Genomic DNA, 24,371 nt, shown 5'->3' with positions numbered 1-24,371 from the left:
CAGTTTGATTGAATACCTCTGCCGGTGCCGTATTTGTATTTAAAAAAAAATTGGCGGAAAGATGTTCGGTGTATTATTTTGAATATTTAGTGATAGTGTTGTTTTTGATTCGGAGTAGCTAATTGGATTTTGTGTAAAAGGTAATTTATTTTTTTAATTATTTAATAAAAAAATATAGTACAAATCATTTGATGAATCTATACTAATATTATAAAGAGGTAAAGTTTGTAAGTTTGTAAGTTTGTAAGTTTGTAACAGTTTTTTGAAATGGGGTAATCTTCGGAACTACTGGACCGATTTTAAAAATTCTTTTACCAATAGAATGCTACGTTATCGGGGAGTGCTATAGGCTATATTTTATATTTCTATCATACCTATATAACTACTGAGATATCGCGGGTTTTCTCTTACAGGTCAGACCGAAAAACTTACTTATTCGCATGCGCTGCCTCAACCATTGCGTAAATCTGAAATAAATGTATGGAGGCTTTTTGAACCTTTAAAAGTTCTACAAAAAAGTCCGCGACACCATATATCTATCTTTTATATTTTAGCAGATATAGCACCTTTAGTACTTTAATAAATTATTTAAATTTTAAACTAAGGTTTACGTCATTATTTACACAACTAAACTTAAATCCTTATCAAAATAAATGATTTAATAATCACAAGGATATTATAGAGATAAGATTTGCCCTTTACAGTATGTTAATTAGTTATATAGTTTCGGAGATAATACAAAATTTCTGAAAGTCGCAGAAATGCCGCTATTTGACGCCCCGCGGTTTCAATTACGTGGTTCCCGTTCCCGTATGAATATGAGGACCAAACATAGCCTATGACACTCGCAAATAATGTAGCTTTCTATTGGTAAAAGAATTTTCCAAATCGGTCCAGTAGATCCAGAGATTACCCCCGACAACCACACAAACTTTACCTCTTTATAGTATTAGCATAGAAGTCGCTTGGGAAATTATAGTCTTTTTGTCATTGCACCACGCACAAAAGGCTGGACCAATTTTGCTGAGGGTAGGGATAGGATAGAGGTAGGGAAGGGGTAGGATAGAGGTAGGGTAGGGGTAATTTAGGGAAAGTGTAGGGTAGGGTAGGGTAGGGGAAAGGTAGAGGTAGGGGAAGGATATGGAACGTATAGGGTAGGGGAGGAGTAGGATAGGGGTAGGGTAGGGTAGGGGTAGGGTACGGGTAGGGTAGGGTTAGGGTAGGGATAAGGTAGGGGTAGGGAAGGGTTAGGGTTAGCGGTAGGGTAGGAGTAAGGTAGGGGTAGGGTAGGGTAGATTAGGGGTAGATTAGGGGTAGGGTAGGATAGGGTATGGATAGGTTACGGGTAGGGTTAGGGTAGGGTAAGGTGGGGGGAGGGAAGGGTTAGCGTTAGCGGTAGGGTAGGAGTAAGGTAGGGGTAGGGTAGGGTAGGGTAGGGTAGGGTAGGGTAGGGTAGGGTAGGGTAGGGTTGGGTAGGTTTACGAGCAGGGTAAGGTAGAGGTAGAGAAGTTTACATCAATTTTTACGCGGACGAAGTCGCGGGCGTCCGCTAGTATCTTTATAAATATTTGGTAATGATTTAGTAATATTCATCCATCGAACAAGTGCATACAGCATAATAACTGGAATCTACGACAGATTATCCAAATTATGAAGTCAAATTAATATTTTAAAGTTACAATTTATTTGTTACTGATTATACTTAAATTATTGCTACAATTATGGTTATTTAAGAAGACATGCTGAAATTCTTTTTTTTTTAATCGATGACTATTTTTTTAAGATAGAAGGTACTGAAACCTTTGGACTTTTAACGCACTTTAAGTAATTCTCCAACAAAAATATCTGTCGTTTTTAGAGGGGGACGAGGAAAACTTACACATCGAAAATATTTAACACCAATAAATATATTCTGTCATTACACTACACACAACTAATAATTTAAATCGTAATACACACACGAGTAATGGAACACAACATTGAATTGAACACAGTGAGATATCGATTCTATAAATACGTTAGATCGTGATCATATACTTTTCACAGAGAAGTATCATCTAGCGAGGCAGATCCTATGGTAATTGGTCTGAGATTAAGATGAATCTTTAATAGTGGACATTCTCTCTCTACTTTATTTTTGCGAACAATGAGTTTACCTAAGTCACTGATACTTATAAGATTTTTCTTCTAGTAGTACCACCAAGATCTTTAATACAAGAATAAGTCTAAAAGAAATTGTAACCAATTCATGTATACTAACGTACATATCCATTTTTTTTTGGGGTTCCTTCCCTACATGCAAAGTGAGGATGAATTTTTTATCGTCTATCCCATAGTGTGGAGTATCGTTATCGAATTAAAGTGTTAAATTAATCTATGGAACCCTACACCGAGCGTGACTCGACACGCACTTGGCCGGTTTTTTATAATAACACAATCAATACTCAGAGGACTGTTGGAGTGGGTAGGTACACTTAACATTAGCAAAAATGGAAGAAGCAAATACAAGTAGAAATAATAACCGTGATAAATTTGTCACAGCCGACTGAGTTACGGCCTTCTGTCCGCCAACAATAGTTATTGGTTCGGCTTACAAACTACGTGTCATTCCGCCGGTAATGAGTCCAGTAATAGTGTATTGTAGATATGACGACCGTTACGAACACAATGTATTACCCCCATAGACCTATAGCACATAGATAGTGTGTAGTCGCCGGATTCGTAATCCGTTTTATGTGCCCCGAAATCGGGGGACTTGACGCTTCGCTACGCTACGATAAGTACGATTATGTGCGTATAATTAGCTTAGTTCTTACGCTAACATAGACACTGTAGTGACAAATTCTTGTGTCAGTGTTGCTGGTCTAAAGGTTTTTAGTTCGTTATCAACCCATATTCGGCTCACTGCTGAGCTCGAGTCTCCTCTCAGAATGAGAGGGGTTAGGCCAATAGTTTACCACGCTGGTCCAATGCGGATTGGCTGACTTCACACACATAGAGAATTAAGAAAATTCTCTGTTATGCATGTTTCCTCACGATGTTTTTTCTTCACCGTTTGAGACACGCGATAATTAATTTCTTAAAATGCACACAACTGAAAAGTTGGAGGTGCATGCCCCGGACAGGATTCGAACCCACACCCTCGGAGTCAGAGGCAGAGGTCATATCCACTGGGCTATCACGGCTCAATCTCTTTATATAGTCTATAGGTTATTAGTATAATATTACCCCTCATATTATATGGGTGTAGGAATTACTTCTTTTGTTCTGTGGTTGGTATATGGCATTGGATTACGAGGTTTTAGGTTCTAGTCCTTTCATATAAGAAATTTTCAGAAGGTAAATTCTCAAATTAAGTTTGTGTTTACACCCCGAGTGTCACAAAGCACATTAAGCCGTTATTCTCATTAATATCTGATTTTAAACGTTAAGGCCATTATCACGCTACTAAGCCTCTCTCTAAGCCTGCCACCCCACATTGGAGTATCGTGGTGGGTCTTAGCTCGTAATCAGCTCCTTTATAATGTGCCCTGGTTCTGTAAAAAAACAGGATGATGATATTAATTCAAACTTAATTTATTATATGTGATGTCTTCCCATATGAAGTTATTAGGTATAAAGGACTGAAAAGGCGAAGATGTTAATCCTCATGTTTCTGTAATAGGATAGTTGACTCATATCTATATATATAAAAATGAATTGCTGTTCGTTAGTCTCGCTAAAACTCAAGAACGGCTGGATGGATTTATCTTATCTTGGTCTTGAAATATTCGTGGAGTTATAGGGAAGGTTTAAAAGGTGAGAAAAATTTGAATAATTGCCGGGAAAACCACAAAAACAACCCTTTTCTATTTCCCATACAAACGTTTAAGAGTCAAGAGGTAGGGGTAGAGCAGTGTAGAGTAAGGATAGAGTGCACACAAGTCAAAGCGAAGTTTGGCCGGGTCTGCTAGTCCGTAATATAAACAATATTAATTTCGTATAGTACATAGAATAAGAGTCCGAAATATATCAATATCAATTAATAAAAGTTAAAGATTTCTTATAAAACTTAATTTACATATCTCGTATTTTTTACAATTTTCCAAACGTCAAAAACTCTGTCCTTCATTTTATGACGTCACTAACACACTAGATGTACTAAACGTCGAACTAATTGTTAACATTTTTGTCAAACGCTCCATTTCTATGGTATTTATTATAGTGAAACAGTTGAAATATAGACTGTCATGGCCGACAGGCGTTTTGGCTCGTATTCTCAAAATCTGTCTCAAAAAAATGTAAAAAAATATATTTCAATCTAGTAGAACGATAATGAACTATTTAAGAACATTAAAAACTGTCAACTAGCCTATTACACCGGCTACCATGTCCTAACCAGAACACAGAAGTGATTCTTCGCGGTAGAAACAAGCATAGCGTAACATCAGTGGCTTGTACTTAGATGAATTTCACTTTAAAGATTCCTACTGTCACTAAAATTTACAAATGTCAAAGGAAGAGCCTTGATGTTACCAAAATAAACTATTTATTTTTTATTTTTTTCATAATGCAAAAATGCACTGCATAGTACTCAACAGACCTGTATTGAGGAAGGAAATTCCCGTTTTGTGCACTTACTCTGTATAGTGCCTACCCTAGTTAATGACCCTGTTCACGCCACTAATTTGCGTACCTACTTCGGTAGGCGAACTTTGAAGTCTCAAAGCGCAGCCGCATTTAGTGATATCACTAAACAGTAATAAGAAACTGTACAACATAATTCGTGAATCAGTTAAATCTCATGGGAAATTCAGGACAAGGCTCTCATTGTGGCGTGCGGCCTTGCGAACCTCACAGTGTTAAGATTACATGAGAAAAACGGCCTCGGAAACATTTTGCCAACTACTTATCTACTCATACACGTAAGGTACCTCAAATTACTATGATTAAGTTATACCTGGTGTTTCTCTAAAGAAGTCGGTTTGGTTTTGAATGTAGCAGAGAATCGATAGCACAAACGCTAGGAACGTCAACAATTTGGCTGGTGGGAGGCTTCGGCCGTGGCTAGTTACCACCCTACCGACAAAGACGTACCGCCAAGCGATTTAGCGTTCCGGTACGATGTCGTGTAGAAACCGAAAGGGGTGTGGATATTCATCCTCCTCCTAACATGTTAGCCCGCTTCCATCTTAGACTCCATCATCACTTACCATCAGATGTGATTGTAGTCAAGGGCTAACTTGTAAAGAATAAAAAAAAAACTACCCTATAGTTGACTCATATCAAATTTAATATAAACAATATTAATTTCGTGTAATTAATAAAAGTTAAGGATTTCTTATAAGAATAACACGTATTTTTTCGAATTTTCCAAACATCAAAAACGCTGTCGTCCATTTTGTGACGTCACTAACATACTTGATGTACTAAACGTCGAAGTAATTGTTAACTAATATTTTTGTCAAACGCTCCATTTGTATGGGATTTATTATAGTGACGTCATGAAACAGTTGGAATATAGACTGTCTGGCCGACAGGTGTTTTGGCTCGTATTGACAAAAATATATTTAAAAACTAAAATTTTCATGGAATCACGTCTCAAAAAAATATGAAAAAAAAAATTCAGTCTAGCAGAACGATATTGAACTATTTCAGATCATGTAAAAAAAGTGTCAACTAGCCTATTCAACTAGGTATTCGTCTACAATTTCGAACGCAGAGTCCTCAACAATAACTGGGTGGGGCGGCGGCTTGTGCTTGGAGGTCCATGCAAGAGGCCTATGTCCAGCAGTGGACGTCTATCAGCTGTTAAGGTAAGGTAAGGTATAACTTTACGTAAATGCTTAATATAAAAATACATTGCCTACTCTGAGAACTCCATTACCTACTTGACTAAGCAGGCTGTTAAAAATTTTATCCAATTTGGTAAGTAAGTACATATCTGTGCTGCTTATCCTAGTTAACAACGTCATGCACGCCACTGCAGGCACAGCCAACGAAGCGCGGAACTAATTTCGTGTGTAAACAGAATTATTATTGATTGTAAAACATCAATTATACACGGGCGATGCGGGCGCACAATATCGGCGCGCGATCAAAATGGCGGCCGCTCCACTTCCGGCGGAAGCGGCTTTATGTGTCGCCGCTCATGCGCAGGCGGCCGTGAACGAGCTCCCATCGGGATCGGTACATTATTGCTTTTCCATATTACCTTTTTTATCAATTTTGGTTTAATCATAGAATAAAGAATGTCCAGAATGAGTCTTTACAAGCAGCGTGGAAAAGCCGGTGAAATTCATAAAAAAACAAACGTTTCACGTCGCGTGACATCCGCTTATAGAAACTTTTTTCATAATTTGTATTTCAAAATTTAACACTAACACCAATTACGTAAATTAATATTATAATCAATAATTACCAATAAATAACACTAAAAATAAAAAAATAAAAATTTTAATAAAAAAAATTCAACCGACTTCCAAGTCAAAAAATAACTTTAACTAAAAAGCAAAAAATAACATCCTACCTATGTGCTACCTTCTGATCAGTTTGAAGGCGGTGCCAAGCCAGTGATGTTTTAATTAAACACGTTTTAACTACAACATTTCTGTGGATCTTTCAGTCTTTACAGCTTTAATTCAGTTCAGTTCTGTGGATCTTTCAGTCTTAACAGCTTTAATTAAAATACGAGCTTGGCACCACCTTCAAACTGATCAGAAGGTAGCACATAGGTAGGATGTTATTTTTTGCTTTTTAGTTAAAGTTATTTTTTGACTTGGAAGTCGGTTGAATTTTTTTTATTAAAATTTTTATTTTTTTATTTTTAGTGTTAGCATACCTACTGCGTGTGTACAGTCACAACTTATCTAAGTGGAAAGTTCTTATCAATACAAAATTATCAAGTCCAAACACAAGGTAGCTACTGTGAGCCGTCGAGGAGTTCTCTTCACTGTGCTTCGTCTTCATCACCAGACCCTTAATACAGTCACAATCCATCTAGGTGGAAAGTTCTCATCAATACAAATTTATCAAGTCCAAACACAAGGTAGCTACTGTGAACAGTCGAGGAGTTCTCTTCACAGTCCCTCGTCTTCATCATCAGACCCTTAATACAGTCACAATCCATCTAGGTGGAAAGTTCTCATCAACACAAATTTATCAAGTCCAAACACGAGGTAGCTACTGTGAACCGTCGAGGAGTTCTCTTCACTGTCCCTCGTCTTCATCACCAGACCCTTAATACAGTCACAACCCATATAGGTGGAAAGTACTCATCAATACAAATTAATCAAGCCCAAACAAAAGGTGACTGCTGTAAATTGTTGACGAGTTCCATCGTCTGTGTTTCGGCTCCATCATCAGACCAACTCCAAACCTTCATAAAGTTGTAGTAGTTTAAAATACCTTATGGAAACACTAACAAATGCACTAGCCGTCTCTACAACTTTCGAAAGTTCCCCTCAATTTCTCCAAGATGCCATCATCAGATCCTGACATGAAAAAAATGGGACCACCCTGGAAGTAAAAAGAAAAGTCCATAATTGACGGAATTATCGCTGGACATACATAAAAAAAAAAAAAAAAAAAACATACATACAGCCGAACGTAGAACCTCCTCCTTTTTGGAAGTCGGTTAAAAAGTACTCCATCTTATTTCTTTAGTTTTTGTGAACAGTTCTTAAAATATTTAAAAATATAAGACGGCATTTTCTTGAACAATATTGAATATTACTGATGCGATGCTTCGTGTCGTATTGACTGGAGCATGTATTAGCTTTTGAATTTTGTATTAGAAACGGCTACGCCACCGTCGTTTTCTGTGCGCTTTATCTGCCTATTATTCTTTAATCTGTGGCTTTAATAACATCTTACGAGCATCAAAGGAATCAATAGATAAATAGGAAAAGATATGTCTACATTTAGTTCATGCAACGATTAACTTCAGACGTTGATCGGACATCATCATCATCATCATTATCACCCTATATTCGGCTCACTGCTGAGCTCAAGTCTCCTCTCAGAATGAGAGGGGTTAGGCCAATAGTCCACATCGCTGGCCCAATGCGGATTGGCAGACTTTACACACGCAGAGAATTAAGAAAATTCTCTGGTATGCAGGTTGCCTCACGATGTTTTTCCTCACCGTTTGAAACACGTGATATTTAATTTCTTAAAATGCACAAACTGAAAAATTGGAGATGCGACCTGCGTGGCGATAATTTCACGTGTAGGTACACAACATTTCTATTTCTATTGCCACAACATTTTTGTGGCCAGGGTTAAATTTTTTTCTTGTTCAATACATATAAATAAAATTAAAGTGTCTGTTTGATTGAATTCAGATTGAAGATGATTTTTAAATAACAGTGTTTTTTCAAGTACATTTTTTTTTATTTTTTACAAGTTAGCCCTTAACTACAATCTCACCTGATGGTAAGTGATGATGCAATCTAAGATGAAAAGATGGAAACCTCCTAACTATGTATTCTGTGGTCCAACATAGGTTTGTATTGAGTGCTCAGGATAAGCAGTGCATTTTAGCATGTATGAAGTGCACGCCACTGTACCCCTACCCTGAGTATCCTATGTCCGTCTCCTGGTTCTAAGCTACCTCTCCACCTATTTTCAACCAAATCAGTCCAGCCGTTCTTGAGTTATAAATAGTGTAACTAACACGGCTTCGTTTTATATATATAAGATGTTTTATGTAGGTCCGTGTTTGGACCCCTAGGTTGCATGTCTGATAGAAACATTGCCACTGTCGTGGTCGCGATGACGTCGTTAAACTTTGAACAACTAACGAAATGGGTTACTGCTCCTCGTTTAACGATCCCGCTTATAATCGTTATTAACGCAGTGGCATTAATGCTAAATGCTAATGCATCGATTCTTATGTTTATTTTATTAAACGATGTTTGTTGCAAATTGGTTATTATTGTACAGCAAATTAGGTAGATGTTGCCATAATTTCATTATGTCGTTTTCGTCTAAAAATTGTTGGATTTCTAGTTGATTTAAATGCGTTGAATATTAACCGGTTTGATTAAATAATGGGGATGATGACTAGGTTTGAATATATTGATTTTTATGATACATTCGGGTAAATAGGGTCAATGTTAACTAATTTATATATAAAAAGCAAAGATTGTCTGGATATTTGCAAAATAAATGAGATTATAAAATTTCAAAAACTACTAAAATTTTTTTATCGTAATTAGATGAAAATTCATACAGTTTTAGCTTCCTTACATTAAATGTGACATTTTTTAATATATGAACTATAAAGATAAACGCACAAATAACAAAGATATTAGTAATTTTGTTTGAACGCGCATACAAATCTAACGACCATTACATGCCTATGACGTCATTTTTTCGAGCCATTTTGTATGGGGCGTTTTTCAGGGATCCGCGGCAGCGCCGCAAATCTGACTCTTTAAATCCCTGTAGCTCCGAAAGTAATGATCGCAGATACCCTGTTACTTTTACAAAATTGCTTTACTATTAGTATACTCTTAATTTATATACAATTTAAAAAACTGTCATCATCCCTATTGCGATACATATCTTAGGCTAGGCCATATTACAAATGTGAATGTGAGTTTGATTGTTTGTTTATTACCCTTTCACGTCCAAAGCAGGACTTTTAAAAATGCTTATAGCAATGTATAGCTACACTATCAGCGAGTAATTTAAGCTATTCTTTATCCCCATATTCCAAAGGAAAACAAATAACGGCCATTTAGGAGTGCGTTAGTAAAGAATAAGGGAATTTAGTAGTTTACATCTACAGACATTTAGGACCTTTAAAGTCAGCCATTGACGGTCAATTACTCTCACGTTTCTGCAGCGCGAACGGCTGCGAAGACGTTTTATAAGTCGAACCGTCATGCACGCAGCGACCAAGTTATAAACGTGGGTGCTGCAGAAACGTGAGAATAATTGTTCGTCAATGGCGTGCATAAGGTATTCCATTTAACAGCACTTGGGCTACTACTTATTTGATGATTCAGTTAACGATGAACATGAAAAGTTTGCCTAATAAATAAAAGGCTTTATCCTTATCTGTGCAAGGTAGACATTTGATTGATTTTGTACTTTGTCAGTGTTTTTTATATATTTTGAAGGTTATTATAGTAAAAGGCAAGGACGCCGGAAGGGCGATGCCCATATCAATCAATAAGTTTTAGGTAAATAAAGAACAAGATTATATGACTCTACGTGCAACAAACTGCCTGGACCAGGGGTAAGCCTTTGTGCCTTCGGACCATGAGGGCCTGGGTTCGAGTTCTGAGTTGGGGTATTAATTTCTGACATTTACATTTTTCAAAGAAATTATTCATAGCCCAGAGTCGTAAAGTTGGTGGCTCCCCGCTCATTGCCACCAGATAGGGGTTAAATAATTTACAGTTATCACCATAAGCCCGCCAACCCGCGTTGGAATAGCGGCGTGGGTCTAAGATCCATATTCCATCTATAAAGAAGGTGGCCTGGCTCAGTTAAATTATAGTTAACGTGCAAACTCGTAGTAGTTAACGTGCTAGAAAAAGCCGGATATGTTTCTCCGCCGATGGAGAAACTGTTAGTTTTAGTTGTTGCTTCACGCCGGAACGTCGGTTTTTAACTACACTCGATTGCAATCCAATAAATTAGAGATTATAGGTAAGTCGTGACGTGTATAGAATTTGAATCCGCATGCATTGTTTTCTAATATAAACGCGAAAGTACGTCAGTCTGTCGGGAAGTCCACTTTGGAGTGTTAGTGTAACATAGTTATCAAGTATATAAAACACTAGCTGACGTCGCGCGGTTTCACCCGCGTGGTTCCCGTTCCCGTAGGAATACGGGGATAATATAGCCTTCCTCAATAAAAGGGCTAGCTAACACTGAAAGAATTTTTCAAATCGGACTAGTAGTTCCTAAGATTAGCGCGTTCAATTTCACCATTTCACCCGCGTGGTTAAGGTTCCCATAGGAATATGGTAACATGTAGCCTATAGCACTCGGTTGTTGTATGTTAGTATACACTAGCGGACGCCTGCAACTTCGGTCTAGGGCCGGATTCAGGAGGTCTAAGGGCGGACGAACTCGCGGGCATCCGCTATCTTTAGTATGGAAGTATGGACTACCGTCTAGTGCCCTACCCTACTTATCGTCACTGCACTGTGATAATGATGGATAATTTCTCTCTCTGTTGCTAGTGATGGGGTCAGGCGCCTCTGCTCTGGTGGCCGAGACCCCTGGCACTGACCTCCGTCTGCCGGCGGCCGGGCTGCGCTTCACTGCGCAGGAGGTTCGCTCCCTCAACTCCTATGTAGACACGCTGCATGAGGAGGACCAGAATGGTAATATACTATTTAAATACATTACTAGACTCCGCGCCACGAAAGAAGTCCCGCGGCTAAAATTGACAGCGCCTTACACAAATGACAATAAGACCGCCGTTACCAAATTACAATAAGCGCTATTATAGACATTTGCGCCGCGTCTACGGGACTTGTTTTGTAGCTCGGAGTGTACTCGATCAAGCCAACTAGGCCTGCCCTGAGTAGTATATTACGTTACGTGGCTTTCTGATAGTTTGATATAAATTAAAAAAAAAAACGGTAATAAAATGTTAATTAATACATTTCGTTAATAAACATTTTGTTATCTACGTTTTGTTTTTCACTTTTAACAACAAACTGAGCTATTATACACTTTTATATATAACTTCAATATGTTGGTGATATTTTATAATTTTTTCTCAGTAATGCTATAAAATTAAAAATTATATATATAATATAGTCAGGTAGATTGATTCCTTGGCACAATTTTTAATTTGACATTATATTACTTTTATTGAATCATGATTAATTTATTTTTTTTATATTGACCATATTGTTAATTGTTTTATATCTATAATTATTCATTGTTCAGTGTCATTTACATTATTATTAGCCATAATATCTTTTAAACAAGACCAATGATTTTCCCCCTTCCTACTAAGCAATAAGCTCATCCTGGCGTTCATCCACCTAATCGTTACAATTCTAATAATCAAGATGTTCTGAGTTCTAGACCTTACAACAAGCTCTTAAATCCGTAGCGATTCCATAATGTTTGGATATTTCGTACCCGGACCATTAAGCTTTTCAGGATTGTTTCAAACGATTCGTAACACTTGAGGTAACATTAACTACGCCCTTAAATAAGATGGACAGACATCATGATGGTTTTGGAATAGGTTGTGGTATGTCCTGCGTAACTAATGCTTAGAGTTTTCTGTTCTATTCTGTACTACAGGTCTAATCATTTCTAATGGGCAGTCCGGAGTTGGGAAGTCTGGTGCAACGACCTTGTGCTTCGGTTATGCTGCCAGTCTCAGTCTTTATCATTATTACTTGATGCGATCTTTTTCAGTCACAATTCAAAATTCGTTTGTAGACTTAGATTACAAGGATTTTGAACGTCAAGTTCTCAAGACTCTACCTCCGGTTCGGCAGGCAGGTTCTACTGAAAAGAGCCGGCAATAAACTCAACAGTTCCTATTTTGAAATCAATACAATATTCATTATCATGACATAAGATGCCGTCAATAAATGTTTGTTGATCTTCCGCCAGCCGGCAGCCCTCCTGAGTGCTGCTTCGAGCAAGCGGCACGTGCACATTGCGCAGACTAAAAAAGTCAGTGTTAAGACACTTTAAGGGTTAACTCGAATATTCAATATGCATTAAAGTAGCAGGTCCCTACGAACTAGAGAATGGAGCCATTAAAATAGCCTAATGACATTTGGTTTGAAGGTCGCATGTCATCGGAGACAGAGTGCGCAGTGGAGAGCCTCGTGCAGCGAATAGTGGATGGAGCCGGTCAGAGGGACCCTCGCTTCAAGTGCTGCCATCTCGTCGCTCTACATCGGGAGAAGAAGGTAAACAACGATATGCTAGGTTTACAACCCATCTTACGTTTTGGGCGAGCCGCGGAAACAGTGGCACAAGAGGCGGAATCATTCACAATCCATTTGGTCCATCTTGGTGACTTCTCTGCCGCTGTTGACTCTGTGGTTTTCTATACAGAGTCCTGGGTCGAATTTCAGCTCGCTTACAGCAGCTTTCAATTTGGGATTTATATTTCTATATTAATTCAGATCTGGTGTGGTAGTAGGCATCGACCGTGGCTAGTTACCATCCTACCGGCAAAAACTGATGCTAAGCGAATTTGATGCCGCGTAGAAAAGATCAGAGACATGAGTAGAATAAACTTACAATTACCTCTTTCAAGTACATAAACTTTGTTTTAGGCTATAGGCCATTTAACTCAGGTTTGCCATCTGCATATTGCGGCAACTTGTATTATAAAAAAGTGTGTTATCTCTCTCTCAGATGCGCTCCCGATCTCTCGAATATCTGGTGACACTGGACTCTTTGCCAGTGTTGAATGACGGTGAAGACTGTCGACTGGTAGAAGGGCCCGTCGGCTACGGCAAGATCAGACTGGGCGGTCGGGAAGCAGACAAATGGGCCGACTTCATTACTCCTGCTGGCTATTTGTGTAGGTCAGTATTGCTGTGGAATTAAACTGTCAGCAAAGTATGCCATCCTATAATTAGGTTCATGAAGCAACTTTAGTTGGTTGGAGACCATCCCAAAGATTGCCCAATAACATTTTTAAATCTAATCTTATCATACTCGTGTAAACATTTTTCAAGTGATTGTTGTAGATAATTTATTAATATTTGTTTAGGGATAAGGTTGTGGAGAGATGGGTGGAGCTAATCGCTCGTTGCGCTCAATCGAAGGGCGGGGGAGCCTCGCGTGCTCTCAGCGCCAGCGTGCTTCCCCGTGCAAGGCCCTACACCTATTGCTACTTGGAGAGGGGTAAGTTATTCCAACAAAAACCTCGGCTTTTAGGGTTCCGAACGTACGTACGTATAAAAACGGAACTCTTATTTAGTTTTATGCTAATGATGGTAAGCAAAAAGGAGCTAAGATGAAGGTGCGTTTTTACTCACTCTTATCTTGAAAAGAAAACGGAAACTGGCATTCCATATCTACGCAGTGCATATCAACAACGATGGATCAAAACGTTTATTGTAACACTAAAAAATTGGTTCCAAGGAATCTATACCTTGAGTTATCTTTATAATGGTGCCACTGCGACATCTGGTGTATATGATCAAAAGGAAGAAGGTACTAGATACTGTTTCTGAGCAAAATTCTCCGAAATAGATGTCACACACATTGGCAGGCAGATCACCTCTCTGCGATGATCTATGGATGCTCTAACTTCTGAAAGTGAGGTCATTTTATGCTACCTTTTATGCTTATTTGAGTTTTGTATAAAAATTAAACCACGGAGTAGATCAAAGAAGTAGAAGAGGAGTTGGTTGGTTGGTTGGTTGGTTGGTTGGGAAGGATTGGGTCTGTTAAGCCGCCTTAGGCTAAAGACTGTAGATAGAGCTATATGGAAATGCTAGAGACTAATTCGGGTAAACAGTGCTAAATTGCTGATGTCATCATCATTCTTGAAGCCGATAATGGACAAAATGTTGTATTGGAATGAGACCCATATAAATGCAGCACCTAGCCATACCTTGATATTATTTATCTATTTAAGGGTTCAAATCACGTTGTTTCGTTCTGTTCAGCTTCGCACTTAGCGGCGTTGGAGCGACGGCTGGCGATAGTGGAGGGTTGTGCGTGGGTGATGGTGCGGGTGGGCGCGGGCGAGGCGGAGGCCAAGCTCGTGCTGGCAGTGCGCGCGGCGGGCTGCAGCGCGCACGCGTACACCACGCGAGTGCCTCTGACGCACCCGCTGGCCTTGCTGCACTACACCTGTGCTCAAGGGGTGAGTAGGTAGAGGTACTCGTGTTCTGAGGAGCGACAGCATGCATGGGTGATGGTGCGGGTGGGCGCGGGCGAGGCGGAGGCCAAGCTGATGCTGGCATCAGTTTGATAAAACTGTAGAAGTCTTTATATCTGATTAGATTACGCAGATGATATACTCTGATCATAGCTCGCCCCATCACCGCTGAGTGTCTTGTGAGAGTTGCGCGAGGTCCCTTTATTTGGAGCGATGACATCAAGCGGGGTAGAGCCGCTGGATGCAGGCGGCTCAAGACCGAGGTGTTTGGAAGTTTATATAAAAGGCTAATGTCCAGCTGTGGACGTCCATCGGTTCAAGATTCTGGAAAACAGTGAAAGTTGTTTGCTTTTAGGGTTATTACGCAGTAGCAGTGGGGCCTCCGTCATCGACAGCGAATGCTGAACGAGCGTCCATATGGCAGCTATGGCATCCGGCGTTAGAAGCTACTTTGGATGCTCACACGTCTCACCTGTCCTCAATGGCTAAGATCTCCGGAGCTCTTAACAGCTTAGTTGATAAGATGCGGGAAGGATGCTTTCAGGTGAGCTCAGCATTGTAAATTTTATACAAAGACTAGTTTATTTTTAAAACGGAGGAGGTTCAGTGTTCAGCTGTTTGTTTGTTTTTTTATGTATGCTTAGCATCGATCTACTATTAAAAAGTGGATGCACAATTAGCGACCAAAAAACGTCCCCACTCAATGAGTGCCAAGCACAACTTCTTGGCACTCAGTTCAAGTAGTCGCATTTGCAAATTCAACCTTAAAATCAATCCTTAAGGTTAAATTTGGTCTGAATTTGGGATTTTATTGAATATTGGACTATATTTAAAGGACTTTAGGTATAATTTTCTTTACAATAATTCTAAAACTGTCAAAGCAAAATTCGCCAGTTTTAAGTGAAATTTTCTACATGATTGTGCGTCTTTTTATTATAAGAGGTCAATGTTGTTTAGCGATATTTCCGTCATTTGAAGACCGATTTTGAAAATTATTTTTTATTTGGAGGGGTGGTCCTATTTTCTTCATGCCAGGATCTGATGATGACATCTTGGAGGGGTCTAGGGGAGTTTTTGAAAATGGATGCAGGCGGCTCTGTATCGTGATGTTTGGAAGTCTCTACAAAAGTCCTATTGACCTGCAGAGGACGTCTATCGACTGGTGCGATGAATGAAGTCTATGCGCAGGGTTCGGCTGCGCTGCTGAGCCGGTACGCGGCGTGGTGCGCGTACCGGCGGCGCCTGGACCGCTGCGCGCTGTACCGCAGCGCCGCCGCCCGCGCAGCCGTGTCTGCGCACGCCGCGCACCATCTGCTGCTCATCTTGGACAAGTAACTACCAGTTCACTAACATTATATATAGAAATCCAAGTGCGTATCCAAGTAGGGTTCCACAGATTATATGAGCATCTCAAACCCTTGTAATGCAGCAAAAATTTAAAAATGGTGCTGGTCACACCCACAATATTTTTGAATTAAGGAGATCTGAGGGCAGATGAAGTCGCGGGCGTCTGCTAGTTTCAATTACTACTTCTGTAATCCCAATGTTTGTTTAGCGGGGATATCGTCGTTATCAACCCATATACGGCTCACTGCTGAGCTCGAGTCTCCTCTCAGAATGAGAGGGGTTAGGCCAATAGTCCACCACGCTGGCCCAATGCGGATTGGCAGACTTTACACACGCAGAGAATTAAGAAATTCTCTGGTATGCAGGTTTCCTCACGATGTTTTCCTTCACCGATTGAGACACGTGATATTTAATTTCTTAAAATGCACACAACTGAAAAGTTGGAGGTGCATGCCCCGGACCGGATTCGAACCCACACCCTCCGAAATCGGAGGCAGAGGTCATATCCACTGGGCTATCACTGCTCTTTTCCACTCGGCTATCACGGCTCTTCTCGACAAACCCCTCAAAATATTTAAAGACCTATCCAACAATACTACACATTATCTATACTAATATTATAAAGCTGAAGAGGTCGTTTGTTTGTTTGATTGAACGTGGTAATCTCAGGAACTACTGGTCCGATTTGAAAAATTCTTTCAGTGTTAGATAGCCCATTTATCGAGGAAGGCTATAGGCTATATATTGTTCCTGTATTCCTATAGGAACGGGAACCACGCGGGTGAAACCGCGCGGCATCAGCTAGTTATTAATGAAGGATTAAACTTTATGATTAACCCTACAACCGTTACTCACAAGTCCTCTGCTCAAAGATTTTTTCTCTCCTGGACTGACTCTCGATGGATCTGACACTTGCACGGTGAATCCAGGGAATGCTAACATATTCGTCTCTATTAAGATATACAATATATTCGTTCAGACTTGTTGACTTGTTGATCTAGTCTCCTCCACGTGTGTGAGCGAGGGGGAGTGGCCGGGTACGTGTATCCCACGGAGAGGAGTTCCCTGGTGAGGCGAGGCGCCCGCGACACCGACTGGTCCCAGGACGCCGCCGCCGTCAGGAACTGTCTGCTCTACCTGCACAGGATCGCTGGTAACGTTCAATTTTGACTTAGTTACGTCTCTATTCCTGACTACCCCTTTGACTCGGTTGATAGACTTGTGATACCGGTGTGGACTTGTATACCAGTTGATAGACCGGTGATAGAATCTTTACAAATAGTCAACTGACGTATCAAAAGTGCTTGTAAACTGAGCCTATTTGAAATAAATGTATTTTGATTGATTTTGATTTATACTTCCACAGGCCCTGAAGTTGATTTCTAGCAGCGGTAGTTTAGGATTTTATACTTTCTAAACTGGCTCATGTCTGATCAAAAAATGTTTGCACGCCAGCGCAGTTAGATATCGCTTTTTGTGGAAACTACTGCACGTAAACTAACCGGCGCAATACTCGGGTGTTTTGCTAAAACAAGCACATACAGAATACCTACTTCACCTGTGACGAGTAGCGTATCAAGTTAGCACTTCATCAGATGAGATGACAATCTCACCTGATGGTAAGTGATGATGCAATCTAAGATGGAAGCGGGTTAACTTGTTAGGAGAAGGATCCACACCCCTTACGGTTTCTACACGACATAGTACTGGGATGCCAAATCGCTCGGATTTCTTTCCCGGTAGGGTGGTAATTAGCAACGGCCGAAACCGCCCAGCCAGACCTGGACTAATTAAGCAAAACCGGCCCAGCCAGGTATCGAACCCGGGACGACCGTTTTGTAAATCCGCCGCGCAAATCACTACGGAGGCCGTCGTGGCGTATCTGCCCTAAAATTCCCACTATTATACATTTTCTGCGCATTGTATTGTTGACTCACACACCGGCTTTTCGAACCGGCAGTACAATCTTCACAGAAAATAATCAAAAGTGCTTGTAAACTAAGCATACTTGCAAAAAAATATTATTTTTTATTTTCTTCTGTAGTCGTAATCAACCTGGATTACAACCCACGGATTATTGATAAAAAAATTCATGTCTGATACAAAATACAAGACAATAAATCTTATAGAACAACAAAGTCATCTTATACGAGTACAAATTCCATTTTTCCATAAGTGGTATTTTTCCCTATTACCTATTATATAGCGGTATTTTTCCCTAAAAAACGAAGTCAACTAACTATTAAATTGATGTGGCTAGCCCTATTTTCAGTGGGCGAAGATATCCCCCAGTCGCCGGCGGAGAAGCTGGAAGCCGCACTCATCAGCCGCTGGGAGGGGGTCTGTGGCCCCTCTGGAGGGGGAGTGACCAGTTACTCCCGGCACCAGCTCGTGTACCTCAACAGGCTCGTCAGAGAACTGATCGCTTGCAAGAATTTTGTCACTTATGTATGTTGGTACCTTAGAACCAGCTGTGATGAATATTAATTACAATTTGACAAAGATCTGAACGTGATGGTCAGATCTTCGTCAAATTGTAATTAATATTGATATATTGGATTTTATATATATTTTCTGAAAGTTTGTGCATTTCATACATGCAAATCTGTATAGGAGAAGGAATAGAGAATTCTGTGCAATTTGTAGGTACAAAACATTATAAAGATGTAATACATTGTGCATGCTTGAAACTACGTTAGTTAACTATGGTGTTTAGACCACCATGGTCTAAACACCATAGTTAACTTTAGGCTTTGGGAGGAATCAGGTTACAATGGTCCAGAACTCCAGACCACCAATAGTTATAGTATAAAAAGTACTTCGTATTAGTCTTTCTTTCTTCTTCTTTCTTTCTATTTTTTTTATTTTCTTTAAGTACACGTAATGGAATCGTGTCGCTATTCGTCAAACACTTAGCTTCGTGATAACTCTTTAGCAAATACCTTATAAAATGAAATCTTTTCAACAGAGTTATTGGACGAAGACACCATGGATTCGTTTGACAAATTCATTACAATACAGCTGTTATCAGGATGACAATTTTCTTAGGGATTTGACATTTATTTGACATACTCGTAGCTGTTAAACGGATCCGATCATGTTGCGCAATCACCATAACTATGACAATTTGTATTCCGTGCCAACGATAGGATCAATTAATTAATGAACTTTCAGGGCTTATAAAATGACGAATATCTGGGTACGTCAGGCTTGTAACTTTTGTGTTACGCAAAATATTCAGACTTTCCCTTGTTTCTATACTTGTTTACTCGACTAGTTCCCAATCTAGGATTCTTAATCGAGAGTAGTCTCTAATAATAGGATCAACACAGCAACTTCCGCGCCAATCTGATCCAAGCGACGTCGCAGCACCACGAGAGCATCGAGGAGCTGATCCACATCCTGGCGATCCTGCTGGATCAGGCGCGCGACATCTACTTCACTCTGCACACGCGCTCGCACGCCGTTGTGGGGGAGTTCGACAGAGAGCTTGCGGTCTATAGGTGAGTTCTTCTTCTTCCTCTTCCACCCCTGTAGCCAAATGCCACGTCGATCCTCTTTCTACAATCGCAAATGCTACGAAAACTATAAAAATATCTGGGAATGTCAGATCTTGATCACTTGATCATGATATTTTTCTAGTTTTCGAAACGATTGCGATGGTAGAAAGCGAAACGACGTGCCACTGTGGGACTATCCTTATGTAAACTACAAATATAATTGTTAAGAAAATTGTTAATAATAACGCGCTGATTTTGAAATTGCTTTAACTTTTGTGTGATAGTTTAGTTTCCCGATCGGCTCTGGTGCCGGGATGATGGACGGGTCCCCATAGACGGGATGCCCTAAACAATAGCTTATATATCTGAGTTTGAGATCTGCATCATTATAAAGTTACTACGTTGGCGATATCGTTTGGACGTGTATTAATCGGTTCATTTTCCTTAAACGCATTGCAATGATTAATGCTCTTCCTGCTTCCTACCTTGGTTATCTTAAGGTCTATCTATCAGTTTGACAATTGAAAAATTAGTAAATAAATCAATAATAATTTAACAGAAAGTCATCTAAAATTCGGTACATTTTGTCTTGTTAACAAATGTGTATAATATTTTTTCTGTATCAAAACGTACGTATATTTTAATCGATAGGTATATTCTAATAGTAGGGTATTCTATAATCATTAATCGGTTTTTACTAATTAGATAAGGTAAACATTATATATGTAATGAAGTGGCATGCATTTAATACTCGTCTATGCAAACATGCGTACCTTGAGAATTCACTTTGAACTTTATTGGGGAAATTATAAACTATATTGGGCAACATTTGAACTGTATTGGGGAAATCTATACTCCCATAATATGCGAGTAAAAGCAAAAAATATTCATAAGCCCGAAGGGTATTCAACTCACGTAAAATATCCACTTTGACGCATAAATATTAATTAGCTGGATATTTTCCGATTTAATGCATACGTAATCGATTGGGTACAATATTTAGTAGGTACTTTTAAGACTTTAAGTTTAGACTTAATTTTTATATTAGGAAACTTAGTTTTATATGTAGACAATTTTTTGTTTTTAGGCACCTGTGTTTCCTACACTGTTCTACTTTTGTTATATCTACTATGGTTCTACTATATACATACCTAAATATTATTTCCATATACAGCATGTCCCGTAATTAATGGACAAAACGCAAGTGTCCCGTAATTAATGGATATAAAACGCAAATACAACACCTAATTATCTAAAACTGTAGCTGCTATAATTACGAATTTAAAGATCATATTTTTGATAAACGTTACGGATTAAATTAGCAATGTATTATGATACTATTTTTATAAATCATGTTTTATTTGTTTTTTAATTTTTTCTTTCATTAAGATGACCCGATGAAACTCAACTTACGAGTATCGAGGTTTGTTAAATGGTATAAAACTTGTGTTACTTTTTGTAGTTACAAAGTTGCTGGTAAAAATATATCGGAGGTGCTTAATTTTTAATATAAAAAAAAAATTAAATCTACACATTCCAACTTTTTTCTTCAAAATGTATTACGTTATCTGGCTACTATCCTACCATTTGCGTTTTATCCATTAATTACGGGACACTCTGTATATCTTTTATAGATACTCCTTGATAGAACACTGATAAGTAATTTAATTGGCTGGTTGGCTTTTGCTGTGGCTAGTTACCACCCTACTGGCAAAGATGTACCGCCAAGCGATTTAGCGTTCCGGTAAATGCCGTGTAGAAATCGAAAGGAGTGAGGATTTCATCCTCCTAATAAAAAGTTAGGCAGTTTCCATCTTAGATTGCATCATCACTTACCATGAGGTGAAATAGTAGTCAAGGGTTAACTTGTAAAGAATAAAAAAAAAATCGATAAAAAGGTATTATATAGTCCATCTATATGAGTCACAATGCTATAGAATCCGCAGTAGATACAACTAGTCCACAATTTCGTCGCTCGTATCACCGGCGCCGTGGCTTAGTTGGTTAAAGCGCCTGTCTAGTAAACAGGAGATCGCGAGTTCGAATCTCGCCGGGGCCTTAGTTGATATTAAATCATTTTTATCCTTTTTCTCTATTCTTACATTTTTATTTTTTTTTTCGTTAAAATTTTTTTATAATTTATTTTTGTATTGTATTTTAGAGCAAGAGCCCACGACAGCCAGACCTTCGTTATTTTATAAAAGTTGAAAGTTTCGGCTGTTGAGGGAACATCTTTTTATAAGTCCCCAAGTAACATATATAAAATTTAGCTATTATACTATAACGAAAGTATAATTATAATTTATTAAAGTTTAGGGGTGTCTGGCAGGGGGTAGCAACTGTCATAAGTGTCCGGCAATGGATGACGAGATTTTTAAAGTTATCCCGAAGGAAATATTAAAAATTGAGCTTTATACTTTAACGAATTTCAACTACTATTTTATACACCTTTACTACCTGTTACCTGCCTAAGTAACCACAACCCAAACTTTATAGTCGCTGGTCGTTCTTACCTGTATAGGAGACATCTACAGAGAAACTTTCAACTTTTATAAAATAACGAAGGTCTAGCTGTCGTGGGCTCTTGGGCTATTTATTTTATCTCACACTGTTACAACTGAATTATGTTGTTTTTAGTTTAGGCTTAGGTTATTAAAATTATAATATTATTTAAGTATATTTAAAATGTCATACAGCCAATTACTCAAGTAATATATCTATACTAATATTATAAAGAGGAACGATTTGATTGTTTTAATAGGCTCTGAAACTACTGAACCGATTTGAAAATTGAATCCCCGAGTGCTATAGACTATATAGGTATTATCCCCGTATTCATACGGGAACGGGAACCACGCGGGTGAAACCGCGACTTTGTTTTATACTATAAATAGTTATAACAACTATTGATTATGACCAAATATGAGAAAAAAAAACCTCAATACTTACTTGAAATCTCACCACTAAATTAGTTCAATAATTATTTATATTGTACCTACTCGTATTTTGACTTTTTCTTATTCTGTATTAAATTTTCCATTTTGTACCTACATATATACCTACTGCATACCCTAGTTTAACAAATTTGTGCACGCCACTGTATGATGTGACTATTATTTGGAAAGGTCTAAGAAGTGGAACAAACTGAGGGACTACTACGACGCTTCGTCGGCGTGCCTCATAGACGCTGTGAGGAGGGACCCCGACCTTCGGAGGGAAGACCTGAGTGACGAGTTGACGGTTATGAAGAATGTCTTGCATTGGCTTTATAAAGGTTACCCATGTTTAAAACTAGTGTTAAATAATTTAAATAGTTTAAAAAACTAAAAAAACACGCTTTTAGCACGCACTAAAAATTACAAATATTGGATTTAAGTCACGTGACTATTATTTTTCGTATTCCTGACAGCAAACCCTTTCATTTGATATCCATATCATGGGGGTGGATTTCAAACAGTCAGTCCGCCATCTTGCGGAAGCCGCTATATTAGATTTGTAATGACGTCATCATAACTCAGAGCGTGTGCAAAATTTCATCCTAATCGAAGACCGGGACGTGGGTCAAATTAAGATTCCAAGATTTTCTTACATACATAGTTACAAGTGAAGTTAATATAAAGCGTGTAAAAAGTTAGTTTTAGTAAGATTTGATTTTTTACTTTATTAACTATGATTTAACTAAACGACCGACTAAATTCTTTCACCGTTACAAAGTAACGTAGGCTTTTATCCATGTAGTCCCAAGGAAACTGTAATGTGAGTGAGTGAAACCGTAGGGCATTTACTAGTAATAACTTTCATAGTTATTCTGGGGTAGGTATTATGTAAAAGTTTGAGGTTTGAATTCGTCTCTATCTCTAAGTATCCGTAGACATTCATTACTTCACGTAAGACAAAAAATAGTAAAAATTTAATTATACAGGAAATCATAAATATAATTAAAGGATATTCTTTTTTCGGAAGACATGCACTACAAAAGCTGTATGTAAGAACGTCAACATAGCAAAAACGCAATGACGCATTGGTAGGTTGTTTATCTTCATTCTTTCTACTTCATACATATATTTACACTACCACACACACTACAGTCAAAACTAATACGTCTTTAGCAAATAGAGTTTTATAGAGTTAATTATAGTACTTTCGTATGAAGGTCGCCTGTAGACATTTAAAAGCAAATTCGTCATAATTGAGTGTTGACATATCACCAAACATGCTGAGTGGCGATCATTTTGACCACACACATCTTTTTATTTTATTTAATATCTTTTAATTTAATTTACTATGTTTTTATTGTCTTCTCTGTAATGTGAGCGTATGTGTGTGTGTTAAATAAACAAATCTTTCTTTCTTTCTTTCTATCACAACTAACATTCTATAATCTTTCTATAACTAGTTACCTATACCGTACCGTACCGGCAAAGAAGTGCCGCCAAGCGATTAGCGTTGCGATACGATGTCGTGTAGAATCCGAAAGGGATGTGGATTTTCATCCTCCTCCTAACAGGTTAGCCCGCTTCCATCTTCGATTGCTTCATCACTTGCCATCAGGTGAGATTGTAGACAAGGGCTAATTTGTAAATTAAAAAAATATCACATAATAATCTCTTCAACATAAAAAGACATATTTCAGCTATTGATGTTATCACACAATTACTAAACAGGTTTTCATGAAAATTAAATGGAACCAATCTGAATCT

General features: G+C 38.6%; 1 protein-coding gene and 1 non-coding gene across 4 annotated transcripts in view; both read left to right on the top strand.

Annotated features, from left to right (window-relative positions):
* Positions 1-24,371, top strand: part of LOC112046458 (uncharacterized) — a 34,361-nt gene continuing 9,990 nt past the window's right edge. Inside the window, exons 1-12 of one of the 3 annotated variants that reach the window (XM_024083076.2) lie at positions 1-140; positions 11,184-11,327; positions 12,766-12,890; positions 13,345-13,517; positions 13,706-13,839; positions 14,610-14,809; positions 15,180-15,368; positions 16,013-16,155; positions 17,173-17,324; positions 18,444-18,619; positions 19,493-19,674; positions 22,797-22,945. In XM_024083076.2, the coding sequence (XP_023938844.2) occupies positions 11,186-11,327; positions 12,766-12,890; positions 13,345-13,517; positions 13,706-13,839; positions 14,610-14,809; positions 15,180-15,368; positions 16,013-16,155; positions 17,173-17,324; positions 18,444-18,619; positions 19,493-19,674; positions 22,797-22,945 (1,765 nt within the window). In that variant the 5' untranslated portion in view covers positions 1-140; positions 11,184-11,185. Of the gene's footprint in view, positions 141-9,893; positions 10,645-11,183; positions 11,328-12,765; positions 12,891-13,344; positions 13,518-13,705; positions 13,840-14,609; positions 14,810-15,179; positions 15,369-16,012; positions 16,156-17,172; positions 17,325-18,431; positions 18,620-19,492; positions 19,675-22,796; positions 22,946-24,371 lie in introns of those variants that run through there. The other 2 variants (XM_024083075.2, XM_052885444.1) reach the window with 2 other exon arrangements.
* Positions 21,657-21,730, top strand: Trnat-agu (transfer RNA threonine (anticodon AGU)). The gene has a single exon. It is a non-coding gene; the product is annotated as a tRNA-Thr (tRNA).

This window comes from Bicyclus anynana, chromosome 14 (genome assembly GCF_947172395.1).
Source record: "Bicyclus anynana chromosome 14, ilBicAnyn1.1, whole genome shotgun sequence".
Taxonomy (NCBI): domain Eukaryota; kingdom Metazoa; phylum Arthropoda; class Insecta; order Lepidoptera; family Nymphalidae; genus Bicyclus; species Bicyclus anynana.
This window is presented reverse-complemented; position numbering and strand designations above follow the sequence as displayed.